The sequence below is a fragment of the Mustelus asterias genome, chromosome 23, assembly GCF_964213995.1.
Source record: "Mustelus asterias chromosome 23, sMusAst1.hap1.1, whole genome shotgun sequence".
Classification (NCBI taxonomy): Eukaryota; Metazoa; Chordata; class Chondrichthyes; order Carcharhiniformes; family Triakidae; genus Mustelus; species Mustelus asterias.
This window is the reverse complement of record NC_135823.1, coordinates 27,713,164-27,740,405: the sequence shown is the minus strand read 5'-3', so window position 1 is coordinate 27,740,405 and position 27,242 is coordinate 27,713,164. Positions and strand designations below refer to the sequence as shown.

At 44.8% G+C, this 27,242-nt stretch overlaps 2 protein-coding genes across 2 annotated transcripts in view; one reads left to right on the top strand and one right to left on the bottom strand.

Moving 5' to 3' along the window:
- The window catches only part of chlsn (cholesin), a 352,112-nt gene that overhangs the window by 279,235 nt on the left and 45,635 nt on the right, over positions 1 to 27,242 (bottom strand). The window lies entirely within an intron of this gene.
- Positions 364 to 1,604, top strand: gper1 (G protein-coupled estrogen receptor 1). The gene has a single exon (XM_078239807.1). The coding sequence runs from the start codon at positions 528 to 530 to the stop codon at positions 1,602 to 1,604; it is 1,077 nt and encodes a 358-aa protein (XP_078095933.1). The 5' UTR covers positions 364 to 527.

Genomic DNA, 27,242 nt, shown 5'->3' with positions numbered 1-27,242 from the left:
AGAGATACAGTCGTCACCGCAATGCTTGACCAAAATACCACTGCCTGCTATTGGAACCTGACCATTATAGGCAAATGCTCATAGCTGTCCTGACTTTCTGGACTTGGCAGCCCAAGTGTTTAGTCTTGACTATTAAGAACGGTGATCGGCAGCCAAAGGGTAGAGAAGCAACCAACGTACAAACAGGCACACAGAGCTTTCCAGTGTCAACGTCTCAATTTTCCCACAACACACGTGGACAAACCGGTGAACACATCTGAATGAAGGTCAGGGAGAGGCATTTTGAACCGGAGATGAGTAAAACCACATGTATTGACCAGAACCACAATGCAACTGGAGGGACCAGGTGTGTGTCCCACTGGATTCTCCAAGCAGCAGATAAAGCATGTTACCATAAAGTATGGCAGATGCACTTTTGATATCTTGGGACAAATTGATTGAATGCATCGGTTACAGACAAATGTAAATATTTAAAACACCAAAGCACTATTTATAGATCATTCTTTGAAAATTTATCACAGCCTTTGATGATGGAAGTGCACCTGGTATCACGAATATTACTATTTTCCAATGAAAGTGAACTGAATGAATCCAGCTACTGTAATGAAACCTTACATTGCGGCTACATCACTGAAAAACAAAGGGATAGCCAGTTTTATAATATCAGCCTCTTTCTATCATGCTTGTATACAGTTTTTCTATTTCCCATAGGCTTCATTGGGAACGGGTTAATCCTGGTTGTAAACTTGAACGATCATAAGAAAATGACAATCCCAGATCTTTATTTTGTAAACCTTGCGGTGGCTGATCTGATACTTGTAGCAGATTCCCTCATTGAGGTCTTCAACCTTAACGACAAGTACTATGACATAGCCATTCTGTGCACCTTCATGTCCCTCTTCCTGCAGATCAACATGTACAGCAGCATCTTCTTTCTCACGTGGATGAGCTTTGACCGGTACCTTGCTCTGGCACAATCGATGAAGTCCGGCACGCTCCGAACTCTGCGGCATGCCAAATGGAGCTGTAGCCTGATCTGGTTGACATCCATCCTGGCTGCAATGATGCCCTTTGCCGTGGTCCAGGCCCACCACACAGGGGAAGTTCACTTTTGCTTTGCAGATGTTACAGAGATCCAATGGTTGGAAGTCACCCTTGGGTTTGTCATCCCGTTCTTCATCATTGGCCTCTGCTACTCGCGGATTGTACGGATCCTCACAAAAGCCCAGAAGCACAACCGTCTTTGGCCGAGACGTCAGAAGGCTCTTCGCATGATTGTCGTGGTTGTTCTGGTTTTCTTCCTCTGTTGGTTACCCGAAAATGTCTTCATCAGCCTCCAGCTACTGCAAGGCACAAAGCATTCATCAATTTCCCTCAAGGAATCAATGGGGCACTATTACCCACTTACACGTCATATTGTTAACCTGGCAGCTTTTTCTAATAGTTGCCTGAATCCCATTATTTACAGTTTTCTTGGGGAAACATTCCGAGACAAGCTCCGCCTGTACATGAAAAGGAAAGCAAGCGTATCCACAGTTTACCGGCTTTGCAACAACACTTTGAACTGGAACATTCCTGTAATTGCAGAGGAATCTTTTGCGTAGCAGATGAAATCACTATAAGCGAAGTAATTAAGAAGAGGCCCAAATCGCATTTGACTTTCTTTGGCTATGATTTATAATTTGGCCACTGGGCTGAAAGCAATGTTTCCAGAGCCATCAACTTCAAAATTAGTTGTCTAAACGCAACTCCAGAACGATTACTAAAGGACGAAGTTGGCCAAACAAGTTTGGGATGTAGATGGCAGCAACCTCTTGCTACATTCGTCACAGTCACCATTAGTTCTATGGGAACTATCAATGAGCACTTGTTTATGTGACTATTTGAGGCTTGTAGTTTAAAGCATAATTATATTTAATAAAGATATTAAAGGTCCAGAAAATAAATCCTTTTTTAAACCGGAGGAAAATTAAAAGGGTGTACGACTTTTAAAATTTTATTAAATTCTAAATGTTTTGTAAAATAATTCTACCTTAATTTAAATGTGTACGTTCCAGTTTAATTACCAAGAAACAAAGTAAGTTTGGCTGTATGTGTTAAGCTTTTTGAAAGCTTAAAATGAGCTGGCGAGGAACAGAAAATCCTAGAAGCAGTAAAAATGTCAATGTGCGAATGGTAAATTTATTGCAGTGTTAGTCACATAGGTGTAATCAAAGTGAGGCGCTTGAGCTGAACAGCAACCGAGAGTCTTACCAACACCAATATAACACCACTTCAAATTAAAACAGAAAATGTGGATACAAATATCTATATGGCTATAGAGTTTAGGAATGAAAATTACTGAAGGTAACATTTATAACAAGTACCAGGGAGAACCAGAATATTCCGTTTTGGAGTAATCTCCCAGGCAGGACAGGAACAAATTTAATCGGCTTATCCAAAAGGCATTTGGTTGTTGTGATTCGAGAAGCCATGATGTGGAGATGCCGGCGTTGGACTGGGGTGGGCACACCAAGAAGTCTCACAACACCAGGTTAAAGTCCAACAGCTCATGATACCAAATAAACCAGCTGGACTTTAACCAGGTGTTGTGAGACTTCTTACTGTGCCCACCCCAGGTCGGTGACACTTCATTGCCTGTGTTTACTTCTCCAGGAGAGAGGATTTGGTGATTTTACACACTGCTGTTTGTGGGAGCTTGCGTGGCACAAATAGACCGCCGGGTTTCCTTCATCAGACCAGTGACAACTTCAAAATGCTTGCTGTGTAGTGCGTCTGGGAGCACTGAGGTTGTGAAAAGTGCTTTATAAGCGCTAGTCCTTCCTTTCTTTCTCCTTTTTCTCTCTTGTAGCAAATTTTCTCCCTCTGCCCTCCCCTGCCAATTAAGGCACAAGAGAGTTTGGGAAGATTGGATGGTATTTATTTTAATGCAGGGAATCTGACAAACAAGGCAGATGAGTTGAAGGAACAGATTAAAACATGGGGGTATGATGTCAATGCTGTCACCGAGACAATGGGGGCTGGATTGGCAGCTCAATATTCCAGGATATAGGATTCTCAGGCGAGACGGGAAGGAGGTAAAGGAGGAAGAGGTGATGTAGTTTTGGTCAGGGAATCAATTACAGCAATAAGGAGGGACAACATCTTAGAAGGCTCTTCTAATGAAGCTTAGAACTTAAAAACCAAAATGGAGCAATCACATTGCGGGGGAGTGTTTGAGAGGATCCCTAACAGTCTGAGGAAAATAGAAGAGCAGATATGTAGGCAAATTTCAGAGAAGAGTAAAAGTAACAGGGTAGAGATAGTGGACGATTTCAACTTCCCCAATATTAACTGGGGTAGTCATAGTGTGAAAGGTTTAAAGGAAGCTAAATTCTTAAAATGTGTCCAGGAGAACTTTTTAAGCCAGGACGTAGAGGATCCTACAAGAGAGGGGGTGGTCTTGGACTTAATTTTAGGTAACGAAGCAGGGCAAGTGGCTGAAGGTATCAATGGGGGAACATTCTGCAGACAGCAATCATAACTTGGTTAGATTCAAGACTGTTATGGAACAGCACAAGCGTGGGCCAGAAAGCAAAGTTCTAAACTGGGAGAAAGGTGGATTTTAATAAGATCAGATATGATTTGGCCAAAGTGGCCTGGGAGCAGACACTTGTAGGTAAATCTGTGACGGAACAGTATTCAATAAATAGGGAGAGTACAGGGCCAACACGTTCCAATAAAGGAAAAGGGTGGGACCAACAAATCCAGTGAACCCTGGATATCAAGGAATGTACAGCACTGGATAAAGAGAAAAAAAGGAGGCTTATGGCAGATATCAAAGGGTCAAAACAACAGAAACCCCACAGGAGTATAGAATATGCAAGAGGGAACTTAAAAAGGAAATTAGGAGAGCAAAATGGGGACATGAAAGGACACTGGTACGTAGAACAAAGGCAAATCCCAAGTTGTTTTAAAAGTACATTAAGGAAAAAGAGTAGGGCCCATCAAGGATCACAATGGTAATCTGGGTATGGAGCCAGAGGACATAGGTAGGGTTCTAAATGAATACTTTGTGTTGGTGTTCACCAGTGAGAGAGACGATGTGGGAGAAGGACTGTGATACAATTAAAGAAATTAACAGAGACAGAAAGGCGGTTCGGACTGGTATGGCAGACTTAAAAATAGATAAATCTTCTTTTAAATCTAAAGGGCCAGATAAAATGTATCCTAGGGTGTTGAGTGAGGCAGGGAAGGAAATAGCAGGGGCACTGGCACTGGCAATAATTTTCAATTTCTCTCTGGCCACAGGAGAGGTGCCGGAGAACTGGAGAATAGCCAATGTGGTACCATTATTCAAGAAGGGAGGAAGGGATAAAGCAGGAAACTACAGGCCAGTCAGTCTAACCTCAGTGGTGGGGAAATTATTGGAAGCAATTCTGAGAAACAGAATTAATCTGTATTTGGAGAGACAGGGATTAATCAGGGTCCACATGGTTTTGCTAAGGGAAGATCATGTCTGACCAACTTGATTGAATTTTTCGGAGAGGTGGCCGGGTGTGTAGATGAGGGCATTGCATTTGATGCAGTCTTCTTGGACTTTAGCAAGACTTGTGACAAGGTCCTACATGGGAGACTGATGGAGAAGAGAAGAGCCCATGGGATCCAAGGAAATTTGGCAAATTGGATCCAGGATTGGCTGATTGGCAGAGGGTGACGCTCGAGGGGTGTTTTTTAGACTAGAAGACTGTGTCCAGTGGGGTCCCACAGAGATCAGTTTTGGGGCCCTTGCTGTTTGTGGTTTATATAAATGATTTAGACTTGAGTGTAGGAGGGTTGATCAGTAAATTCGCAGAAGATATGAAAATTGGTAGAGTGGTGAATAGTTTGAGGATAGCTTTAAATTACAGGAGGTTCCCTAAAGTAGCAGAATAGGTGGATAAAATGGTTAAGAAGGCATATGGTATACTTGCCTTTATTGGCCGAGGTATAGAGTTTAAGAGCAGAGAGGTTATGCTGGAACTATATAATATGTTGGTTAGGTCACAGCTAGAGTATTGTGTGCAGTTCTGGAGTCCACATTATAGGAGGGATGTGATAGCCCTGGAAAGGGTGCAGAGGAGGTTTATCAGGATGCTGCCTGGGTTGGAGAGTTTTAGTTATGAGGAGAGATTGGATAGACTGGGGTTGTTTTCCTTGGAGCAGAGGAGACTGATGGGGAACATGATTGTGATGTATAAGATTATGAGGGCATAGATAGAGAGGAAGAAAAGTTTCCCATTGGTTAAGGGACCAATGACCAGGGGACATAGATTTAAGGTAAGGGGCAGGAGATTGAGAGGGGATGCGAGGAAAAACTTTTTCACACAGAGGATAGTGGGAGTCTGGAACTCACTACCTGAAAGGGTGGTGGAGGCAGAGACCCTCATAACATTTAAGAAGTATCTAGATGTGCACTTGTGATGCCAAAGCAGACAAGGCTGTGGGCCAAGTGCTGGAAAATGGGATTAAAATAGTTGGGTGGTTTGTCTTGGATCAGCATAAACTCAATGGGCCAAAAGGCCTTTATCTGTGCTCTAGACCTCTATGAATCTATGACTATCTTCTCTAGATCGACCCACCAAACCCTTTCATAACTTTAAAGACCTCTGCCTGGTCAAACCCCAGCCCTCTCCTTTCTAGAAAAAAAAGAGCCACTGCCTGTCAGTTCCTGACAGATGTAACTTTAAGTTCTGGTGTTCTCCTGATAAATCATTTTTGCACCTTCTTCAGTGCCAGAATATTCATTTGTAATATGGAGCCAAGAACTGTACACAGTATTCCAATTGTGATCTCGCCAAGGTTCTGCACAAGTTTGACAGAATTTCTCTGCTTTTCAATTCTCTTCCTCTGGAAATGAAAACCAGTGCTTTATTTTTAATGACTTTATTAATCTATATTGCTATTTTCAGTGATCTGTTCCCCTCCCCCACTGCCCTCCCAGATTGCTCTGTTCCTTTAAGCGATTTGGACATTTTTTATCCACCCCCTCTCCCAGGAATATGTGGCATTCTTATTATTCATCCTGCCTAAGATTTAAAAATATTTCAGTTACATGCCCAGTTTGCAAGTTTATCAGCGTCTTTCTCATAAAGATGGCACCTTTAATAGTATCATCATGGATTTTGTAAAGTTCCCGAGTTGAACCCACAACTTTCTAACTCAGAGTGCTACCAACTCAGCCAAGAGTGTCTTTGTGGAAATGTAGCCCGGCAAGGGGGAGCAAATTGGCATGGAAAGAAAATCTCAACAGTAAAAGCTAGGTTGCAACATGCTCAGACATCAGGAAATTAATATATCTAGAGAGTAAAAGTGACTTAGCCTAACTGGTTCTTTAGCTATGTGCTTCTGTGTACAAGTCTGCACTCTGAATCACACAGAATACTACAATGCAAAACAGGCCCTTTGGCCCATCAAGTCTGCACCGACGCATGAAAGGTCTTGACCTGCCCACCTAACCCCATTTGCCAGCACTTGGCCCATGGCCTTGAATGTTATGGCGTGACAACTACTCATCCAGGTACTTCTTAAAAAGGATGCAAGGCATCCCGCCTCCACCACCCTCCCAGGCAGTGCATTCCAAACCATCACAATCCTTTGGGTAAAAACGTTTTTCTCAAATCCCCCTTAAACCTCCTGCCTATTTTTAAGTTGTGTCCCCTCATAACTGACCCTTTAACTAAGGGGAACAACTACTCCCTATCCATCCGGTCCATGGCCCTCATAATCTTGAACGCCTCAATCAGGTCACCCTCTGCTTTGCTCTGTGCTTACAACATAGAACATAGAAAAAATACAGCACAAACAGGCCCTTCGGCCCACAAGTTGTGCTGGTCATGTCCCTACCTACCTTGGCTTATATATAGTCTTACCTATAACCCTCAATCCTATTAAGTCCCATGTACTCATCCAGAAGTCTCTTAAAAAACCCTATCGAGTTTGCCTCCACCACCACTGACGGCAGCCGATTCCACTCACCCACCACCCTCTGAGTGAAAAACTTACCCCTGACATCTCCTCTGTACCTACTCCCGAGCACCTTAAACCTGTGTCCTCTCGTAGCAGCCATTTCAGCCCTGGGAAAAAGCCTCCGAGAATCCAACCAATCTATACCTCTCAACATCTTGTACACCTCTATCAGATCACCTCTCATCCTTCGTCTCTCCAAGGAGAAAAGACCGAGCTCCCTCAGCCTATCCTCATAAGGCATGCCAACCAATCCAGGCAACATCCTTGTAAATCTTCTCTGCACCCTTTCAATCATTTCCACATCCCTCCTGTAATGAGGCGACCAGAACTGAGCACAGTACTCCAAGTGGGGGCTGACGAGTATACATATACACACACAAGTCATAAAGCGCTGGAAGCAAGGGTAGATAAAGTTGTAAAAAGCTAAGTGGAATTTTGGGATGTTTTACCACTTTGAGAGGTGCTAGCATCTAAAAGATATGGACTAAAAATGCAAGGCAGTAATACAGGAACCTGTACACAGCTTAATTACACCACAGTTGGAATACTGTGTACAGTTCTGGCCATCCCAATATCAGAAACAAAGATAGACTTTAATTTATATGGCTCTTTTTATTGTAGAAAGATATTCGGGCGGCACGGTAGTTAGCACTGCTGCTTCACAGCTCCAGGGACCTGGGTTCGATTCCCGGCTTGGGTCACTGTCTGTGTGGAGTTTGCACATTCTCCTCGTGTCTGCGTGGGTTTCCTCCGGGTGCTCCGGTTTCCTCCCACTGTCCAAAGATGTGCGGGTTAGGTTGATTGGCCAGGTTAAAAAAAAAATTGCCCCTTAGAGTCCTGGGATGAGTAGGTTAGAGGAATTAGCGGGTAAAATATGTGGGGGTAGGGCCTGGGTGGGATTGTGGTCGGTGCAGACTCGATGGGCCGAATGGCCTCCTTCTGCACTGTAGGGTTTCTATGATTTCTATTATAACATTGAAAAGAAAGATAGGCACCAAATAGGATTAGACACAAAACCACTGCAAAACTTTAGTGGAAACCTGAAACAAAACATAGAAAAGGCTGGAAGGCACAGAAGGTTATTCAGCATTGTAAAGTTAACATTTTGGGAAGAAGTACCTGGGGTGGGATTTTCCGGCCTGCTCGCTCCAAGTCTGGAAAATCCCTCCTGTGGTAAACGGACCTTTGCATTGTCCGTGTCCCATCCGCTACAATTCCCGTGGCAGGCAGGACAGGAAAATTCCGCCCCTGGATTCCAAAGGGCTGAGAAGGAGAGAACCAAGGCTGCACCAATGTGCAGGTTCCTACACCTGTCAGGTGCTCAGATTAAGTATCCCACTTTACCGGCTTCTTCTGTTTTCATTTTAGAGCCAACGGCCTCCTTTACCACAGCTATTTCACTTCCTTTTTTTTGTTTCTTGCACACTTTTTCACATCTCGTAAAGCATTAATTACGTCCGCTAATGCCTCTTTTCTCATGTCTTTTTCCTATATTCTTTTCTTCTAGGTCTGTTCAAATTCTTGATCTGTTTTCATTTTTCCACTCCTGAAGGGTTACACCCCAAAATGTTTGCTGTCTCTTTTCTTTCCACTGGTGTTAATTTTCCCTCTGCGCTTCCCCAGCATGTTTTATTTGTGTCTGAGAAGCAAGGGGCTTTCTAAGTTTCTGCACAGAAGGAGAGCAGATGACCAAGAGGTCAAGGTTATGAACAATGACTGATGAAGTCAACTGTGTCCAGACTGTTTGCACTAACCAATGAGCCATTAAAGAGAGGGGTCAAAGTTCACAGAATCGTTACAATGCAGAAGGAGGCCCATCATATCTGCACCAGCTCTCCAAACGAGCATTATGTCTTAGTGCCATTCCCTGTATCCCTGCACATTGTTTCTACTCAAACAATCATCTAATGCCCTCTCGAATGCCTCAATTGAACCTGCCTCCACCACACTTGCAGGCAGTGCATTCCAGAGCCAAACCATTCGCTGTGTGAAAAAGAATCATAACAGAAATCAAAGAGAAGGCAAAAAAAAATCATTTGCACAGAGGATGATGATATTGCGGAATTCTCTTCCAAAAAGGTTAAAGAAAGAATTATTAAACAAGAATTAGATATTTGACTAAAAAAGAAATATTATTGCGTACAGGGTGTATGTAGGAAAATGAGACTAAACTTGAGATTTGGGGGAGGGGGGGGGGTGGAAAATAAATCACATGTTGGGCCATACGATCTGCTTCTGTGCCACTATGGTTAGCTGCTAATCGCAGCCGAATTGATAGGGGAGATGTCAACAACTCACATTTCACAGCATCACAGAATTGTTACAGTGCAGAAAGAGGTGATCCGGCCCATCATGTCTCCGAATGAGCAATTTCACCTCATACCATTTCTCCATCTTCTCCCCCTAACCCTGCACATTATTCCTTTTCAGATAACAGTCCAATTCCCTTTTGAACGTCTCGAATGAATCTGCCTCGGCCACACTGTCAGGCAGTGCATTCAAAACCGTAACCACTTGATGCGTAAAAATGTTTCCCACGTGCCATTTTTACATCTTGTATCAATTACTTTAGGATGGAAATTTCCCATTCCGCCTGCCGCGGGAATTGTAGCGGGGACGGGACAGAAAATTCGGCGGACCATTTACAGGTCCGTTGAGCTCTGGTAAGATCCTGAGGGGGCCTGTGACAGGGTGAATGCTGAGAGAATATCCCCCCTCATGAGGGAATCCAGAACTGGGGGTAGAGATTAAAAATAAGGGATCAACCATTTATGACGACAATGAGGGGCAATTTCTTCTCTCAGCAGGTTGTTTTTCTTTGGAATTCTCTTCCCCAGAGAGCTGGAGAAGCCCAAGTTAGACAGATTTTTGATCTGCAAGGGAGTTAACAGTTATGGGGTGCAGGCGGGAAAGTGGAATTAAGGCTACAGTTGGATCAGCCGTGATATTATTGAATGGTGGAGCAGTCTCAATGGACCAAATGGCCAATCCTGCTCCTTTTTCTTCTGAAATACTCATCAACTTGGATAGCATCTATGGAGAAACAGGGTTAATAAATCAGGTCAATTGACCCTCATCAAATATCTGAACGAATTGAATTCTGATGTGCATTTCTTTTCATTGAATAGGGATTGAATATAAAGCAAGAGGTAAAGTGGCAGCCAGCGTAAATTGCACCGCACTGAGCCAGCGGGGTTGGTGGGAGGCCGGCGCATACCATGTCCAATGGCGGCTCATCGCAAAGTCTGCAGGCGGCATATAGAGGCATAGCTGCCTGCAGAATGGCCAGCACTGGTAGGCAGAGCATGCGGGGGGCGGGCGGGGGGCGGGCGGGGGGGGGGGGGGGGGGGGGGGGGGGACGACACAGCATCCAGCAGGAGAACAGCAATGTCAAAGAGCTCCACACCATATAGAGCCCAACGCAGGAAACACTGTGGTGGAGGTGGCGGTGTGATATTTTGTCATTGGACTAGTTACCCAGAGACCCAGGGTAATGTTCTGGGGGCCCGGGTTCAAATCCCACCACGGCAGATGGTGAAATTTGAATTCAACAAAAATTGGAATTAAAAGTCGAATGATGACCATGAAGCCATTGTCAATTGCTGTAAAAACCCATCTGTTTCACGAATGTCCTTCAGGGAAGGAAATCTGTTGTCCTTACCTGGTCTGGCCTACATGTGACTCCAGACCCACAGCAAAATGTGGTTGACTCTCAAATGCCCTCTGAAATGGAGGACAGCTAAGGATAGGCAATAAATGTTGGGCCCAGCAAGCAACGCCCACATGCCGTAAAACAAATAAATAAAACAACTCTCTCAAGATCCCAAAACAGCACTTCAACCCACTCCCTGAAACTCCCAGCTCCTCATCCAATATTTGCTCCATTCCCCTTTGATCACACCCTTGAATCCAAAAAGTTAAACATCGGTTGGTTCTCCTGCCCATGTTTGAAATCGTACGGGAGCACTTTGAATAATTGGGGATTTAATCCCCTAGAGGGTGGCACGGTGGTTAGCTGCTTCACAGCTCCAGCGACCTGGGTTCGATTCCCGGCTTGAGTCACTGTCTGTGTGGCGTATGCACGTTCTCCCCGTGTCTGCGTGTATTTCCTCCGGGTGCTCCGGTTTCCTCCCACAGTCCAAAGATGTGCAGGTTAGGTTGATTGGCCATGCTAAATTGCCACTTAGTGTCCCGGGATGTGTAGGTTTGAGGGATTTGGAGGGTAAATGTATGAGGTTACGGGGATTGGGCCTGGGTGGGATTGTTGTCGGTGCAGACTTGATGGGCCGACTGGCCTCCTTCTGCACTGTAGGGATTCTGTGATTTCTATGAACAAGCAGCATAATTGTCATTGGGCCCAGTGCCGATCCGCGCCTGCGCCCGCTGAATCGCACATGTGCGCAATGATGTCGGGATACACGCCAAAGATTATAATGGGTGATTTAGCACATTTCCCAGTCGGGCGCACACCTGCCTGGCAGACATAAAATTCTACCCATAGATTCGCCAACACAACAAGGATGATGAGGAGGCGCATTGATGATAAAATTTGAAAATCTATATCTATAACAGAGTTGGTGCAACCGTTCGAAAGGGGGTCAGATTAACTATATTTAAAAGATTATTGCCACTGGTCACTGGATTAGCAACAAGGGAAGACACAAGTTTAGGGTTAGTAACCGGAAGCTTAAAGGAAAGCCAGAGGAAATCTTTCCATGCAAAAGGTTAACAGAATTATTTAATGAATACTGACAGATGACTACTGAAGGCGTCGTGGGGTTTAAGAGGCACTTTGTTAAAAACTTCAAGAGAAAGATCAAAGGGTAAGGAAATGGGATGAGAGTCAATAGCTCTGATAAACAGAGTACTGGCAGAATGATTCAAACAACCTTCTTCTGCGCTGAGATTTAAATGAAAGACTGTGAAGTCAAGAGGCCACTTGAGAGCTCTCTACATGATCTTAGTACGCCTATCTCTAGGGATTGGGAGAACCAGGGATTAGAGAAAAGAAAACAATTTGTCTCCTTCCTGAAAACGCAATCCATCAAAACTTTTCTGATTTTGTAATTCTTATCATTTTAACATAAAGATGTGACACTGTCATTTTCAATGGCAGACAAGTCTACCAATGGGCTGCTCCATCTCTGGACAAAGAAGCTTACCAGTTCCTCGGGAAGTAACCATTTGTTTGACACAAGATTGAGAAGGTCCAACTGAATTCATTATTTTCGGAAACAATAATACAATAGGAGGCAAACATGCTGGACACATCTCATCCCCCTTCAGTGCCCATTGAGAAGTTTAACAAAAAGGCTGTTTTCAGAAAATTGCAGACCATATAAGAATCATAGAATCTCTGCAGTGCGGAAGGAGGCCGTTCGGCCCTTCCAGGCTGCACCGACCACGCAGGCCCTATCCCCATAACCCCATGTATTTGCCCCTTGCTAATCTCCCTGACACCAAGGGGCAATTTAGCATGGCCAGTCAACGTAACCCATACATCTTTGAACTGTGGGAGGAAACCAGTGCACTCAGAGGAAACCTACGCAGACAGTGACCCAAGATGGGAATCGAACCCGGGTCCCTGGCGCTGTGAGGTAACCACTGTGCCACCCTTCTGTGGTCTAGTATGAAAAACACCATTGATAATCCGTGGAGAGAGATACATAGTTAGAGCTCTGAAGAAGTCAAGCAGACTCGAAACACTAACACTATTTATCTCCCCACAGATCCTGCCAGGCCTGCTGAGCTTTTCCATCATTTTCTGTTTTTATTTCAGATCTCCAGCATCTGCAGTACTTTATTTGCATTATACCAAGTGAAAATCTAATAGACAGATGTTGATCCATGTCATAAATATATGTATATTTAAATTGCTGCTTTAAGTTAATTTTCAACTCAGCTGTTTGTGCAACTTAATTGACGACAGTTTATTGATGAACTGAATTTGCATCAATATTATCACATACACTCACATTAATTACAATCCGGTCACATCGTTATCGATTGACAATTTTTAAAAAAACTTTCAAAAAGCACAAAACACACAGCCTTTCCCCAGTCTGAACCCGCTTGGGAAAAAAGGAGCAGAGTCAGAGATGGTGAAAGGAAAGTTTAGGACAGATGTTAGGAAGGACAAATTATTCTTACTCCTTTCAAATGGCACAATACATAAAGTAATTTCCTTCTGTTCCAAAACAACTGGTGCGATAAATCTTGAAAGCTTTATCCTGAAGCTGGGATGAAACTACTTTTTAGGTACAAACAGTACTTTTTATTTATATGTCGTTACATTGGTCCTTCTCACGCTGTCAACAAGCCAAATAAGTCAAAGATTCCTACTTATTTTTAAGACTCTTGCGGCCCCGTTAGCTGCGGATGCAAATCCCGTAATAGGTACTAAGTCTCAGAGCGAAAACGGGATTTGCCCCCACCCCTGTGGGTGATATGATCAGGTTCAAGCCCAACAAGGATTTGATCCTTACCTCCATACATTACAATATATTAACATATTATTAAAGGGCTTGAGGCTGTAGTGTCTGACCATGACGCATCCTTCCCCACACCCCGGCGGCATGACATCACAAGGGCGCGAATCACTACTGGTTTTCAAAAGAGAACACCAGTCGTAATGACCATGCCAGGGGTGCAGAGGTGCCTGTAGACCCCAGGGTTGAGGGACAAGTCCCTGGCACTGACCCTAGCAGTGCCAAGGAGGCTGTGCCAAGTCGGCTGTGCCAAGTCAGTGCCTGGCAACACTGGCAGGCAGGGTTACCCTCCTCCAATGGAGACATTCCCCTTCGATATGTGGGGGTGGGGGGGGGATTCCCCTCATCCGGTGGGGCGGGGGTCACGAAATCCGTGGTGGGGCCAGACGTCAATTGAGGGTGGGGGAGCCTTAAATTTTACTTTGAGATCAGGGCGCCCTTATCTCAGAATCCCAACGTCACCAGCGCATTTAAGCCCCGCCCCTCCATCTGACTGAGAGACCCTCGGCAGCACTCTGAAATTTCCCAGAGCGTCGTTAAACTAAGCGAGAAAAGGCGTCTGTGAAGCTGGCACATTTCACAAAGCTCTTCTCACCTGATCCAGGGCTCTGTGCAATTTTGGGAAAATTGCATCCTAGAATTTATCTAAAGTTTCAAAATAAACACCAAGAAATGATGAAAGATGTTGAAAAACAAATGGTTCTTTGTCTGCTTCACCTCAATAACGAAAAATCGCAAAGTAGGCTTTAAAGTTGAAACAGTAAGAATATAATGTGTTGTTTGAAAGCCCATGTGTGGGAAAGGCAAGCATAGGATTGAAGCTTTTCATTTCCTTTTCTCCTTTCTGTATTTAACTAATTAGTAAAGTGTCTGTTCCATTATCCACGGTTCACTTAGAAATATGAATGTATTCATTTACAAGATGACAATGGAATTGGGAGAATGATTTGAGAAATTTATGCTGAATCTATAATTACACTGTGACAGTTGACATAGCAAACTTAATGGGAAAGTATATTAAAGTTTATTTATTCGTGTCACAAGTAGGCTTACATTAACACTGCAATGAAGTCACTGTGAAAATCCCCCAGTTGCCACACTCCGGCGCTTGTTCAGGTAACACTGAGGGAGAATTTAGCATGGCCAATCCACCTAACCAGCACGTCTTTCACACTGTGGGAGGAAACTGGAGCACCTGGAGGAAATCCACGCAGACACGAGGAGAACGTGCAGACTCCGCACAGTCACCCAAGCCGGGAATCGAACCCGGGTCCCGACGTTTTACAATAATGAATATTTACAGAAAGGTTTGACCAGAAAACCGGACATGAAAAGGTTCAAAATATTTTACTTTATGAAAGTACAGGAATAAAATAAATTTCATCAGGTTCATATGAGAATAAAGTAGAAAAATAACTAAACTAAGATAAATTAGATAAATCATGTATTAGCCTATCTTTTACTTCAAATGATGCACATTTTCAACATTCATAGAATCCCTATAGTACAGAAGGAGGCCATTCGGTCCATTGAGTCTGTACCCGACCACAATCCCACCCAGACTCTATACACATTTACTCTGCTAATCCCCCTGATACTTGCGTCAATTTAGCATGGCCAATCAACCTAATCCACATCTTTGGATTGTGGGAGGAAACCGGAGAGCACCCGGAGGAAACCCACGCAGACACGGGGAGAATGTGCAAACTGCACACAGACAGTTACGCAAGGCCGGAATTGAACCCGGGTCCCTAGCGCTATGAGGTAGCAGTGCTAACTACTGTGCCACCATGCTGCCACGTCTTCTGTTGACCTTTTCCAAGAAACAAATGCAGTTACAACCATTAAAAAAAACTTACATCTCCAAATAATTAGAAAAAACACAGGGTTGTCAATAATGTTAAAGCTGTACCAATAACTTTAAAGAAAAACTATGTAAAACGAGAACATAATAAAAACAAAATCGGTTTTGACGTCATGCACAAGATAAATCAGTTGTCATAAGTGAGCGAAGAAATAAATTCAAGCTCACAGAAGCATAGAAGCCTTTTGGCCATTGCATCTCAGCTCTGCTTTTCTTCCCCATATTCCAAGGGCGTGATCTCACCAGCTCACTGCGCCCGTCAATTAGAGTGACGAACCAGAAGATAGCGAGGGGCCAAAATTCCAAATTGCGTTCGGCATGAATCAGATTGCCACCTCCCTGGCCCTGTTTTATCAGCGAGAATGGCTATGCGCCCAGAAAGGCCACAAAGTTCATTACCATTAGACTGCCTACATCTGCCTACAAATAGCAGGTTCGACATGGCTGCTTCCCCTCTCCCGGATGCTTCCAACCTCGCCAGTGAGAATTACCACTGGTCTCCAGCAGCAGAGACCAGGCGCCAAGACCACGCCAGAGGGATCAGAGGCCATTGAAGCCCATGGATGATGGGGGGCATGGCCAGGCATTGCCCATCAAGCAGTGCCCACATGGCACCCTGGCAGTGCCTGGTTGGGTACTGTAAATGTGCTGGGGCAGTTCCAAGGGTGTATAGGGCATGCAAAGAGGGGGGGTTGTGCAAAGGTGCAATGGGGGGGGGGCATGTCGGAGGTCTGCCAGGGGACTCATCGGGAGGGTCCTGATGCCCCGATGCTAGTGATCCGTGTCAGTGTGGGATGGGAGGAGGGGGTAACAAGGCTGCCGATGATGGGGGTTGGGAAGGGGTCTCCCGGTTCAACGGTAGATCAGGGCGCCCTGCGCAATGGCGTGCGAGCACTCTGAAACTGGCTCCCCCCCCCCCCCACCCCACCCCACACCCCCAACCCCCCCCCCCCCCCCCCCCCCCCCCACCCCACACCCCCAACCCCCCCCCCCCCCCCCCCCCCCCCCCCGCCACCCGCACCCCAAATTACCCAGCTGTCAAAAAAATTGACAGAGTGCCAGAAGATTGCAATGCCAAGCTGGCCCAAAAGACTGACGTGGAGGACTCCCACTTTCCCACCCTTATGACACTCATTCAGCCCTAAGTATTTATTGAATTTCCTTTTCAAAGTTACAATTGAAAATGCTTCCACCACCCTTGCCAAGTCATAATAACACAATGCGTAAAATGATCTGTTCCCCACGTGACTCTGGTTCTTTTGCTATTACCTTAAACATCTAGATAGGGAGAGAGGAACAGAGGCCCGTGTGAAGGAAAAGCAGCTGTCTAGACCAGTTGGGCTGAATGCCCTGAATCCGTGCTCTAAATTCCAAGTAAATAAAATGTTAAATAGACTGCAGTATTGGTTCAAACTGTGTGGCATGTCAAACCGCTGGGTGATTCTTCCTCTGTACTTTCTCAAGAAGTGTTGTGTTAAAACAGATATTTTTCTGCAATGTCAGCGTATTGTACAGTAAAACATGGAAATGTGGCAAAGGAAGGGATCTGAGTGCCTTCTCCCTCTGGCTTGCAACAAAGCAACGCAAAGCAAGCCTGAAAATGGAGCCGCGAAATCCAGTTATTAATATCATAGAAACCCTACAGTACAGAAAGAGGCCATTCGGCCCATCAAGTCTGCACCGACCATAATCCCACCCAGGCCCTACCCCCATATCCCTACACATTTACCTGCTAATCCCTCTAACCTATGCATCTCAGGACACCAAGGGGCAATTTTTAGCATGGCCAATCAACCTAACCCGCACATTTTTGGATTGTTTTTAATATTATTAATATTGTTTATTAATATGTTTTGCCTGGCAGTAGAGCTGGGTAATATACTTCCTTTCACTCCATGAAAGGTATCCTGTACAACTGATAAAGCCCCTATCGGATGATAAGGTTATGATATATATACTAGCTGGAAAGCAGACAGGGACAAAGCCCACAACTTCAGCCTCTGCACCAGCTACAAGTTTTAAAAAATGCTTCCTGGGCTGATGGGAGAGAATGAGTTATCACTATTATTGCTCTAACTAAAGAGCTGTTTTGCCATCATGACACATTTTTGTAAAAGGCAGCAATGTACAGTTGGCATGACTAAAAATTATGTTATGTTTGTTAGAATTTATTTCTATTATTATTGTACTTCATTACTCTGGGTGATATGTACTCTAAACACTGAACCTGCCATATGACACCAGTGCAAAGCAAGATTTGGGGCAGCCAAAAGTTATTTTGTTTCTCCTTCACGCTGACTTACATAAAGTTGGCTTCAGGAAGGGAATGAAACTGCTCAATTATGACTCTGGTCAGTCTTTAATCCAGCTTCCAGTGGATAAGAGAGAGAGTGTGAACAAAAAAAGAGAGAAAGAAAAAAGGAGAAAGGGCCAAACTTTTATACGGTTCCTTATCCTATCCTCAGGGCCTGGACAAGCACTGAAGAGCATTGTGAGGACAAGTAGTTACTGCTGCAGAGGCAAATATGCTGCTTGGAGGATCCTGCTGCATGCAAACAAATGAGCAGTAAATCTGTCTTCAGTGCCGTTGGCTAAGGGAACAGTATTGGTCTGAATACCATGGGGAGAATGAAAGTCCCTGCTCTTGTCCCACCCTCAAAATGTGCCCTGTAATTGGAGCAAATCTCATCAGAACGTTGGGCAGCACTAAACATCTCAAACTGTCCAATCCTACTCATCGTATCCATAAAAATAGAGGACTTGGCATTTCCATCTCTCCTGTCATCAGGGAAATGTTACGCCCATAGGGTCATTTCTATTTTGCGGTCGCAAGGTTACGTCTCGGTTATTGCCCAGTGGGCAGCACTCTTGTCTCCAAATCCAAAGATTATGGATTCAAGTCTCACTCAGACACTCGAGTACAACATCCAGGCCAACCCTCCCGTGCAGTACACTGAGGGAGTGTTGCACTGTCAGAGGTGGCGGCACGGTGGCACAGTGGTTAGCACCGCTGCTTCACAGCTCCAGGGACCTGGGTTTGATTCCCAGCGTGGGTCACTGTCTGTGTGGAGTTTGTACGTTCTCCCCCTGTCTGGGTGAGTTTCCTGCGGGTGCTCCAGTTTCCTCCCACAGTCCAAAGATGTGCAGGTTAGGTTGATTGGCAGTGCTAACTTGACCCTTAGTGTCCCAGGATGTGTACATTAGAGGGATTAGCAGAGTAAATATGTGGGGTTTCAAGAATGGGCCTGGGTGGGATTGTTGTCGGTGCAGACTTAATGGGCCGAATGGCCTCCTTCTGCACTGATTCTATGAGGTGTCGCCTTTCAGATGAGACATGAAGCCAAGGTGCCATCTGCTCTCGCAGGTGGACTATTTTGAAGAGGACCACATGAATTCTCCCTGGTGACCTGATCAATATCCATCCCTTAATCAACATCACTAAAACAGAGCATCTCGTCATTATCCCATTGCTTTTTTTTCGTGGGATCCTGCAATGTCCAAAATGGGTTGTCCCGTTTCCCTGCATTACAATGATTATACTTCAAAGCACATAAACGATCTAATGCACTTTGGGATGTTCTGAGGTGATTAAAGGTGCTATACAAATACAAGTCTTTCTTTTTCTTTGAACCCTGTAAATTATGCCAGAGTAGGTACATTCTGCAACCCTGACTTGCTGTGTTCACCTATCCTTTCTGCTGTGCTTGGTCACTAGTTCCTGTGCTTATATATTTAATACTGAGTTCTTCACTACACCATCACTCATTGCACGTCCCCAAATGACTGCAAAAACCGGCATCAGGGGCAAAGCATGATTACAAAAGATGGAGACACAGGCAGAGAAAAGAAGCCATTCTGCTCTTTATGCTAACTTCGCTGCACATTATTAAAAAAAATTGCTGCTTTTTTTGCCCCTGGCTGTTCATCAATCAGAACCAGGTGTTCAATAAACCAGATGATTACTCAATAATTCAATCAGGAGTCCAGAAGATGTTTCAGAGAATCATTTACTTTTTATTAAATGACCTTATGGTAAATATGAAGGCACCAGAGCTCTGAATGAGGAAGTGAATTATCATCACTAACATAAATGGAGTGCCCTATTTAAATACACTGCGCAGATCTCATTAACTGCTTGGAAATAAAGGCTACTGCCAAGTCTGCGATCTGACTGCCTTCATTTCCATTTCAGTCACACATGAATCTTCTCTCAGCGTTAGCAACAAAGCGAGAAAGGGCAGCTCGATAAAGCTAGACATGGGGTGGGGGGGGGACTCGCATCATTGGGCCAGTAACAGCAACATATTTCTCTCAGCTGCTGAACGCATTTACAGGGGGTTCCATGTCATTGCAATTCTGGATCAGTGCTCATGTGAAGTGACTTGGGCAGTCTTACTATGTTAAAAGGTACCAGATAAACGCAAGTTGCTGTTCTTGGTCAACTGTTGCACTGTATCATGGTTTTAATAACAAGAAGTCTCGCAACACCAGGTTAAAGTCCAACAGGTTTATGTGGAATCACGAGCTTTCAGAGCGCTGCTCCTTCATCAGGTCAGTGGACTCAACAGTGACTCACCTGATGAAGGAGCAGTGCTCCGAAAGCTCGTGATTCCAAATAAACCTGTTGGTCTTTAACCTGGTGTTGTGAGACTTCTTACTGTGCCCAGCCCAGTCCAACACCAGCATGTGGAAGCGCTGGAAAGAGTGCAAAGGAGATTTACCAGGATGCTGCCTGGTTTGGAGGGTAGGTCTTATGAGGAAAGGTTGAGGGAGCTAGGGCTGTTCTCTCTGGAGCGGAGGAGGCTGAGGGGAGACTTGATAGAGGTTTATAAAATGATGAAGGGGATAGATAGAGTGAACGTTCAAAGACTATTTCCTCGGGTGAATGGAGCTATTACAAGGGGGCATAACTATAGGGTTCATGGTGGGAGATTTAGGAAGGATGTCTGAGGTAGGTTCTTTACTCAGAGAGTGGTTGGGGTGTGGAATGGACTGCCTGCAGTGATAGTGGAGTCAGACACTTTAGGATCATTTAAGCGGTTATTGGATAGGCACATGGAGCACACCAGGATGATAGGGAGTGGGATAGCTTGATCTTGGATTCAGATAAAGCTCGGCACAACATCGTGGGCCGAAGGGCCTGTTCTGTGCTGTACTGTTCTATGTTCTGTGTTCTATCTCCACATCATGGTTTTTATAAGAATACGGGGGCATGTTATTATTTACTCAAACATCCAGCCCTTAAAGCATGGATTCACACTCCTCTTTACTCTGCTGTGAAGGGGGCAAAGCAGCTCTGAAGAAGCAAACAGCTTCCTTCCAAGGGCGAGAGGGGAAAGAAAGAGAGAAGGAGGAAATTTTAAAAAGAGCCTGCCTGTTCTTGAACACAGCAATTACTTCTAAAGATATCCAGGCAAATTAGTGCAACTGCAATATAATAAATGAGTGAGAGCAAAGCAAACAAAGACTGATGCTGACTTATAAAATAGCCCCATGTTAATACTACTTCCTTATTGATAACACATGCATTATTTACAGTTCACCCATAAAGTGCAGCGTAACGACCTCAATTGGTGCATTCACTACGCCGCTTCAGAAATGAGTCATCACATTCATTAAATCCATTCTGATGAGTGGCAGAAATTTCTTGCAAAGCAGCTGGAAAGTCAGCCTAGGTCCGGGATTTTCTCGGAAGGGTGGCTGCTGCAGAGGCTGCACTGAGAATGACAGGATGTCAGCCCATGTTGAGGCACCCTGGCAGGGGAGCCTCTGCTGGGGCCCAACGCTGCCACCAGAGGCCCTCTTCTTGTGCCACGGAGAATCCAGGGCCAATGGTGCCACCCCACCCATGCTGGGAGGCGGCCTCCATGGCAGCCACTGGAGGGGCTTGGCAGCTCACTCTGCTGCTGGCAGCAAGGGCCTGGGAAAATGACCCTCAATTGGGCCTTTAATCGCCTAACTGGGTCACCACTGCTGCTCCCACTGCTGGTAAAAATGTCCCAGCAGTGGGCCTGCGCCCGGGGACTCTCCCCACACGGTTTCCAGCATTTTACTGGCCGTCTGTCATTCCCAGGGGGCTAGTAAAATCTCGCCCTTGAACTCACACACATTGCAGTGTTACACTCTGCACTTCTTTCTTTCCAGCACAGTACAATACACACCTAAACGGATGGCACGGTAGCACAGTGGTTAGCACTGCTGCATCACAGCTCCAGGGACCAGGGTTCAATTCCAGCCTCGGTGACTATCTGTATGGTGTTTGCACATTCTCCGTGTCTGTGTGGGTTTCCTCCAGGTGCTCCGGTTTCCTCCCACAGTCCATAAATGTGCAGGTTAGGCAGATTGGCCATGCTAAATTGCCCCTTAGTGTCCAAAGATGTATTAGGTTAGGTGGATTAGCCAAGGTAAATGAGCAGGATTATAGGGATAGAGTGGGGTTGGGCCTCAGTAAGTTGCTCTGTCACAGAGTCGAAGCAAATGCGATGGGCCAAATGGCCTCCTTCGCTATGATTCCATTCAGTGATTTAAATGAAGCCTAAGGCATTTAGATATAGATCTGGTTGAGGCTCAACATTTATGAAACAATTAGATAGAATGTACAGCACAGGGCCAGTGGGCTGATGAATGACAGATGGAGTGTAATTTAGATAAATGCAAGATGATGCATTTTGGTAGATCGAACCAGGACAGGACTTATTCAGCGAATGGTAGGGCATTGGGGAGAGTTACAGGGCAAAGAGATCTAGGGGTAGAGGAATCTAAAACTAGAGGGCATAGGTTTAAGGTGAGAGGGAAGAGATACAAAAGTGTCCAGAGGGGCAATTATTTCACACAGAGGGTGGTGAGTGTCTGGAACAAGGTGCCAGAGGTAGTAGTAGAGGCGGGTACAATTTTGTCTTTTAAAAAGCATTTAGACAGTTACATGGGTAAGATTGGTATAGAGGGATATGGGCCAAACGCGGGCAATTGGGACTAGCTTAGTGGTAAAAACAGGTTCATAGCTCCTTGAAAGTGGAGTCACAGGTGGACAGGGTGGTGAAGGCGGCATTCGGCATGCTTGGTTTCATTGGTCAGAACACTGAATACAGGAGTTGGGACGTCTTGTTGTTGTACAAGACATTGGTACAGCCACACTTGGAACTGTGTACAGTTCAGGTCACCCTATTATAGAAAGGATATTATTAAACTAGAAAGAGTGCAGAAAAGAAAGGAGGGTGCTACCGGGACTTGATGATTTGAGTTATAAGGAGAGGCTGGATAGACTGGGATTTTTTTCCCTGGGGCGCAAGAGGCTTAGAAGTGATCTTATAGATGTCTATAAAATAACAAGGGGCATAGATAAGGTAGAGGAATCTAAAACTAGAGGGCATAGGTTTAAGGTGAGGGGGAAGAGATACAAAAGTGTCCAGAGGGGCAATTATTTCACACAGAGGGTGGTGAGTGTCTGGAACAAGGTGCCAGAGGTAGTAGTAGAGGCGGGTACAATTTTGTCTTTTAAAAAGCATTTAGATAGTTACATGGGTAAGATTGGTATAGAGGGATATGGGCCAAACGCGGGCAATTGGGACTAGCTTAGTGGTAAAAACTGGGCAGCATGGACAAGTTGGGCCGAAGGGCCCGTTTCCATGCTCTATGGCCGGAATTTTACTGCCCCATCCGCCAAGGGAATTGGAGTGGGCGAGGGACGGGGCAGTAAGACCTCAATCGGGATTTTGCGGTTTCGGAACGAATGAGGCCATAAAATCCCACCCTATGACTCTAGGTCATGTAACCCAAGCAGTTTATGCTGGCTTTTATGCTTCCACCTTTTCTCATCTAACTTTAAGAGTATGAACCTTCTATTCACTTGTCCCTCATATGCTTTGAGTTCCACATCCTCACCACTCTATGGGTAAGGAAACGTCTTCTGAATTCTTTGCTTGATTTCTCAGTGACTATATGATATTGATGGCCTATGGTTTTGCTCTTCTCCTCAATGGGCAAACAATTTCTCTTGCAGATTCTGTGAAAACCTTTCATAATTTTAAAGACCTCTGTAAAATCATCCCTATTTCCAGCCTTCTCATTCTTCCCCAATAGCTATAACCTCACCATTCTGGCATTAGCCTTTGTAAATCTTTTTTTTTCACCTTCTGCAGTGCCTTTAAATCCATTTTTTTTAACCCATTCGTGTGACATGGGTGTCGCTGGCTGGCCAGCATTTATTGCCCATCCCTAGTTGCCCTTGGAGGGCGGTTGAGAGTCAACCACATTGCTGTGGCTCGGGAGTCACATGTGGGCCAGACCAGGTAAGGACAGCAGATTTCCTTCCCTGAAGGACATTAGTGAACCAGATGGGTTTTTCCGACAATCGACAATGGTTTCACGGTCATCAGTAAATTTTTAAATTCTTAGATTTTTTGGCAGGATTTGAACCTGGGTCCCCCAGAACTGTTTCTGGATTAATAGTCTAGCAATAATACCACTGCGCCATCGCCTCCCCAGCAACCAAACTGGACACAGTATTCAACGTGTGATCTAAAATTCAATACAAAGTTTAGCATAAATTCTCTAATTTTCAATTCTAACCCTCTTCATGTGCCTGGTCTGCGCATTACTACCTGCCACATCCTTGTTTTTCCAATAAAAATGTAATACCTCACACTTCATAGAATCATAGAATCCCTATAGTGCAGGAGGAGGCCATTCGAGCCCATCGGGTCTGCACCGACAACAATCCCACCCAGGCCCTATCCTCGTAACCCCACATATTTACGCATCCCAGGACACTGAGGGACAATTTAGCATGGCCAATGTACCTAACCTGCACATTGTTGGACTGTGGGAGGGAATCGGAGCACTTGGAGGAAACCCACGTAGACATGGGGAGAATGTGCAAACTCCACACAGGCACTGACCCAAACCAGTAATCGAACCTGGGTCCCTGGAGCTGTGAGGCAGCAGTACTAACCACTGTGCCATCGTGCCGCCCTCACCTCTCACTGGGTTAGTTACAAGCTCCACTGTGAACACATCTCAATTACTACAACTTTGACTAAAATTGCCCTAATTTGTGTTTGATGAGGAAATAGCTTGAAAGAGATGTGCAGACCGGGCTGAAGCTAATGGCATCTACTGCATCTGGTTAAGCAAAAGGTGGTGAATATTTGAAATTCCCTGCCCCAGAGGGCTGTGGAGGCTCAATCATAGACAGTGCACAAGATGGAGTTTGGTAGAATTCTACATAGTGAAAAGAGCAACATGGTGGCACAGTGGTTAGCACTGCTGCCTCATAGCACCAGAGTCCCAGGTTCAATTCCTGCCTTGGGTGATCGTGTGGAGTTTGTACGTTCTCCCCCATGTCTGCGTGGGAATGCTCCGGTTTCCTCCCACAGTCCAAAGATGTGCAGGTTAGGTTGATTGGCCATGCTAAGTTGCCCCTTAGTATCAGGGGGACCAGAGTAAATACATGGGGTCAAGGAGATAGGGCCCAAGTGGGACTGTTGTCAGACAGGGTTGATGGGCCAAAATGGTCTCCTTCTGTCCCTTCACTGTAGGGATTCTATTCTATTCTATAAGGAATATTGCAGGAAAATGGTGTGAAAGTAGATCAGCCATGATCTCACTGACTGGTGGAGTGGGCATGAAGGGCTGAATGGCCTTCTCCTGCTCCTATTTCTTACATTCTTATGAGTCAAATTTTCACTGCCGACATCCCAATCAGCCTCCAAATCCATGATATCCACTGCATTCTGCATTGGCTTTTCTTTTCAATGAACAGGCTGGAATCTCAGAGGAGATGGGAAACGGAAAAGGGATGAATGGAAAAGGAAATCAGGATTAAAGCAAACAAACTGATGAGTGGATAGGAGAGAATTTATAGGTTTGGCTACCGCGGAAATCTGAGGGCAAGTACAAAGAAAAATAAATACATCAGCTTTCATCAGAACCACGTCCAAAGACGAAACCGAAAGAGAGGTCTTGGAATCTCAACCAATGTCACCGCAAATAACAAAATCAAGCAATCTTTGAGCCACATCGCTAAAGCAGCGTGGATTTTACAGAGCCAGACACAGGTAAATGTAAAACTGTTACTGAGTATTCTGGGCTACCAATTTTAAGTCTAAGCACTGGCAACAACAACATGCATAACACCATTAAACAGAGCAAGGTGTCCAAAGGAATTTCACAGCAGCATTAATCAGACACTGTCACACAAGGAGGAATGAGAATAAATGACCAAAAGCTCGGGCAAAGCAGTAGATTCTGAAGAATGTCTTAAAAGAGGGGATAGATTTAGCGGCAGATGGGTCGAGGGAGGGAATTCCAGAGGTTGGGCCTAGGAAGCTGAAGACATGCCCGCCAATAGAAGAACACCGTTTCACTTGGAGAGCCGGTGCAGACACGGTGGGCCGAATGGCCTCCTTCTGCTCTGTAATGATTCTGTGATTAAATGGGCATCTTCCCACAACAATGCTACAGTTCAAAAGTACTTCATTGGCTGCAAAATGCTCTGAGGCGTCCCGAGGTCATGAAAGACTAGACTTTCTTTCTAATCCAATCTTCTCATATTACCACAAAACTTCAAAAAAAAATTTATTATTACAATGCTGACCAATTTTAGTTTGAGTCAGACTTTGTGCACATGCCCACACCCTTATAGAGTGAATAGAAATACTGCATGTGCCAGAAATCCAGAACAAAAACTGGAAAAGCTCAGCAGTGCAGGTAGCATCTGTCCAGAGGACAGGCAAGATGTTTTAGGGGGTGAACCCATCCTCAGGACCCTGTATACAGTTTAAATTTGACGTACACTGCAGGAGGACAAGTCACCAGTCATGTTGTCCAAGTGCCAATGGCCAGACAGGAGGTCTCAAAACCTCAAAACCACGCCTATTCATAGGCTGCACCCAGAACTTAGTGTCAGCATTTTGTTCAACAGCAAATAAAGAGCAGCTTATATGTGCATCATTACAGTACGTACCCGACTGTGGGACATGTGAGATTGCTGCCTGGGAAAAGAAGAGCAGGCAAGAATAAATGTTTTTCCAGCTGCAAAGCCTCACCCTGGGAAGTTTGCAATCTTTATTACACAAATAATCCATTTTCAAAGACTTTTCAATACACTTGAGTGCCATTGACGTTCCTCTTCAGAATAAGTAGGTCTCTCGCCACTCTGCAGTAAACAAGGCTGTTTGCAAAACCCACGAGGTTACAGAAAGGTTTCCTTCGGAATCTTCTCAACCACTGTACCTGCCACACAGAAAGCCCAGCTTCAAGTTAAAGCATAAATCCTGAGAGCAACTTCGGGAAGCTGAGAGTTTATAGTTTTATCTCAGAATGAAATAGCTGTGTACCCCTGACTGAAATCTCCCTGCATGAACCTGCAACTTCAGTAGTGAGGAGCTCCAAATATAGGGTGAGGATTGAAGGGGCGACTAAGAATGTTTTCACCTAGTTATTAGGGTGTGGAATTTATGATGAGTGGCAAATCGTAATATTTAAACAGGAATCGACTACACATCTGAAAAAAAAAATGAAGGGAACGAAGATTAAATTGTTCCAATGTGGAGCTTAGTACTGGGGCAATAATCCTTTTGCACCATAATTTCTTCAACTGTATGCATTAAACATCTGTGAGACCTTAGATTTTAAGTTTCTATCAACCCAGCAGGTCACTGAATTCTTTCCATTTAGAATAGGTGAGATGTCAGCTGTTTCACAGCAAGTCAGATAGTGAGTGCTCACCAAAAATACATTGCAAAAAAAATGTATGTGAAAAGTGCCGATTTCAATTTTGGAATTTATTTTCCTCGCTTGGCCTTAGAGGAATTTTTTTTTTTAAGGTTAAGCTAGATTTTGAGGAATGGAATATATTTGCATTCAGTGTTAGCATTAAGAAGCACCAGCAGCAATGTGGGTCT

What these genes read in the sequence shown, in the direction of transcription:
- gper1 (XM_078239807.1), top strand. Translation starts at nt 528, where the DNA reads ATGATGGAAGTGCACCTGGTATCACGAATATTACTATTTTCCAATGAA.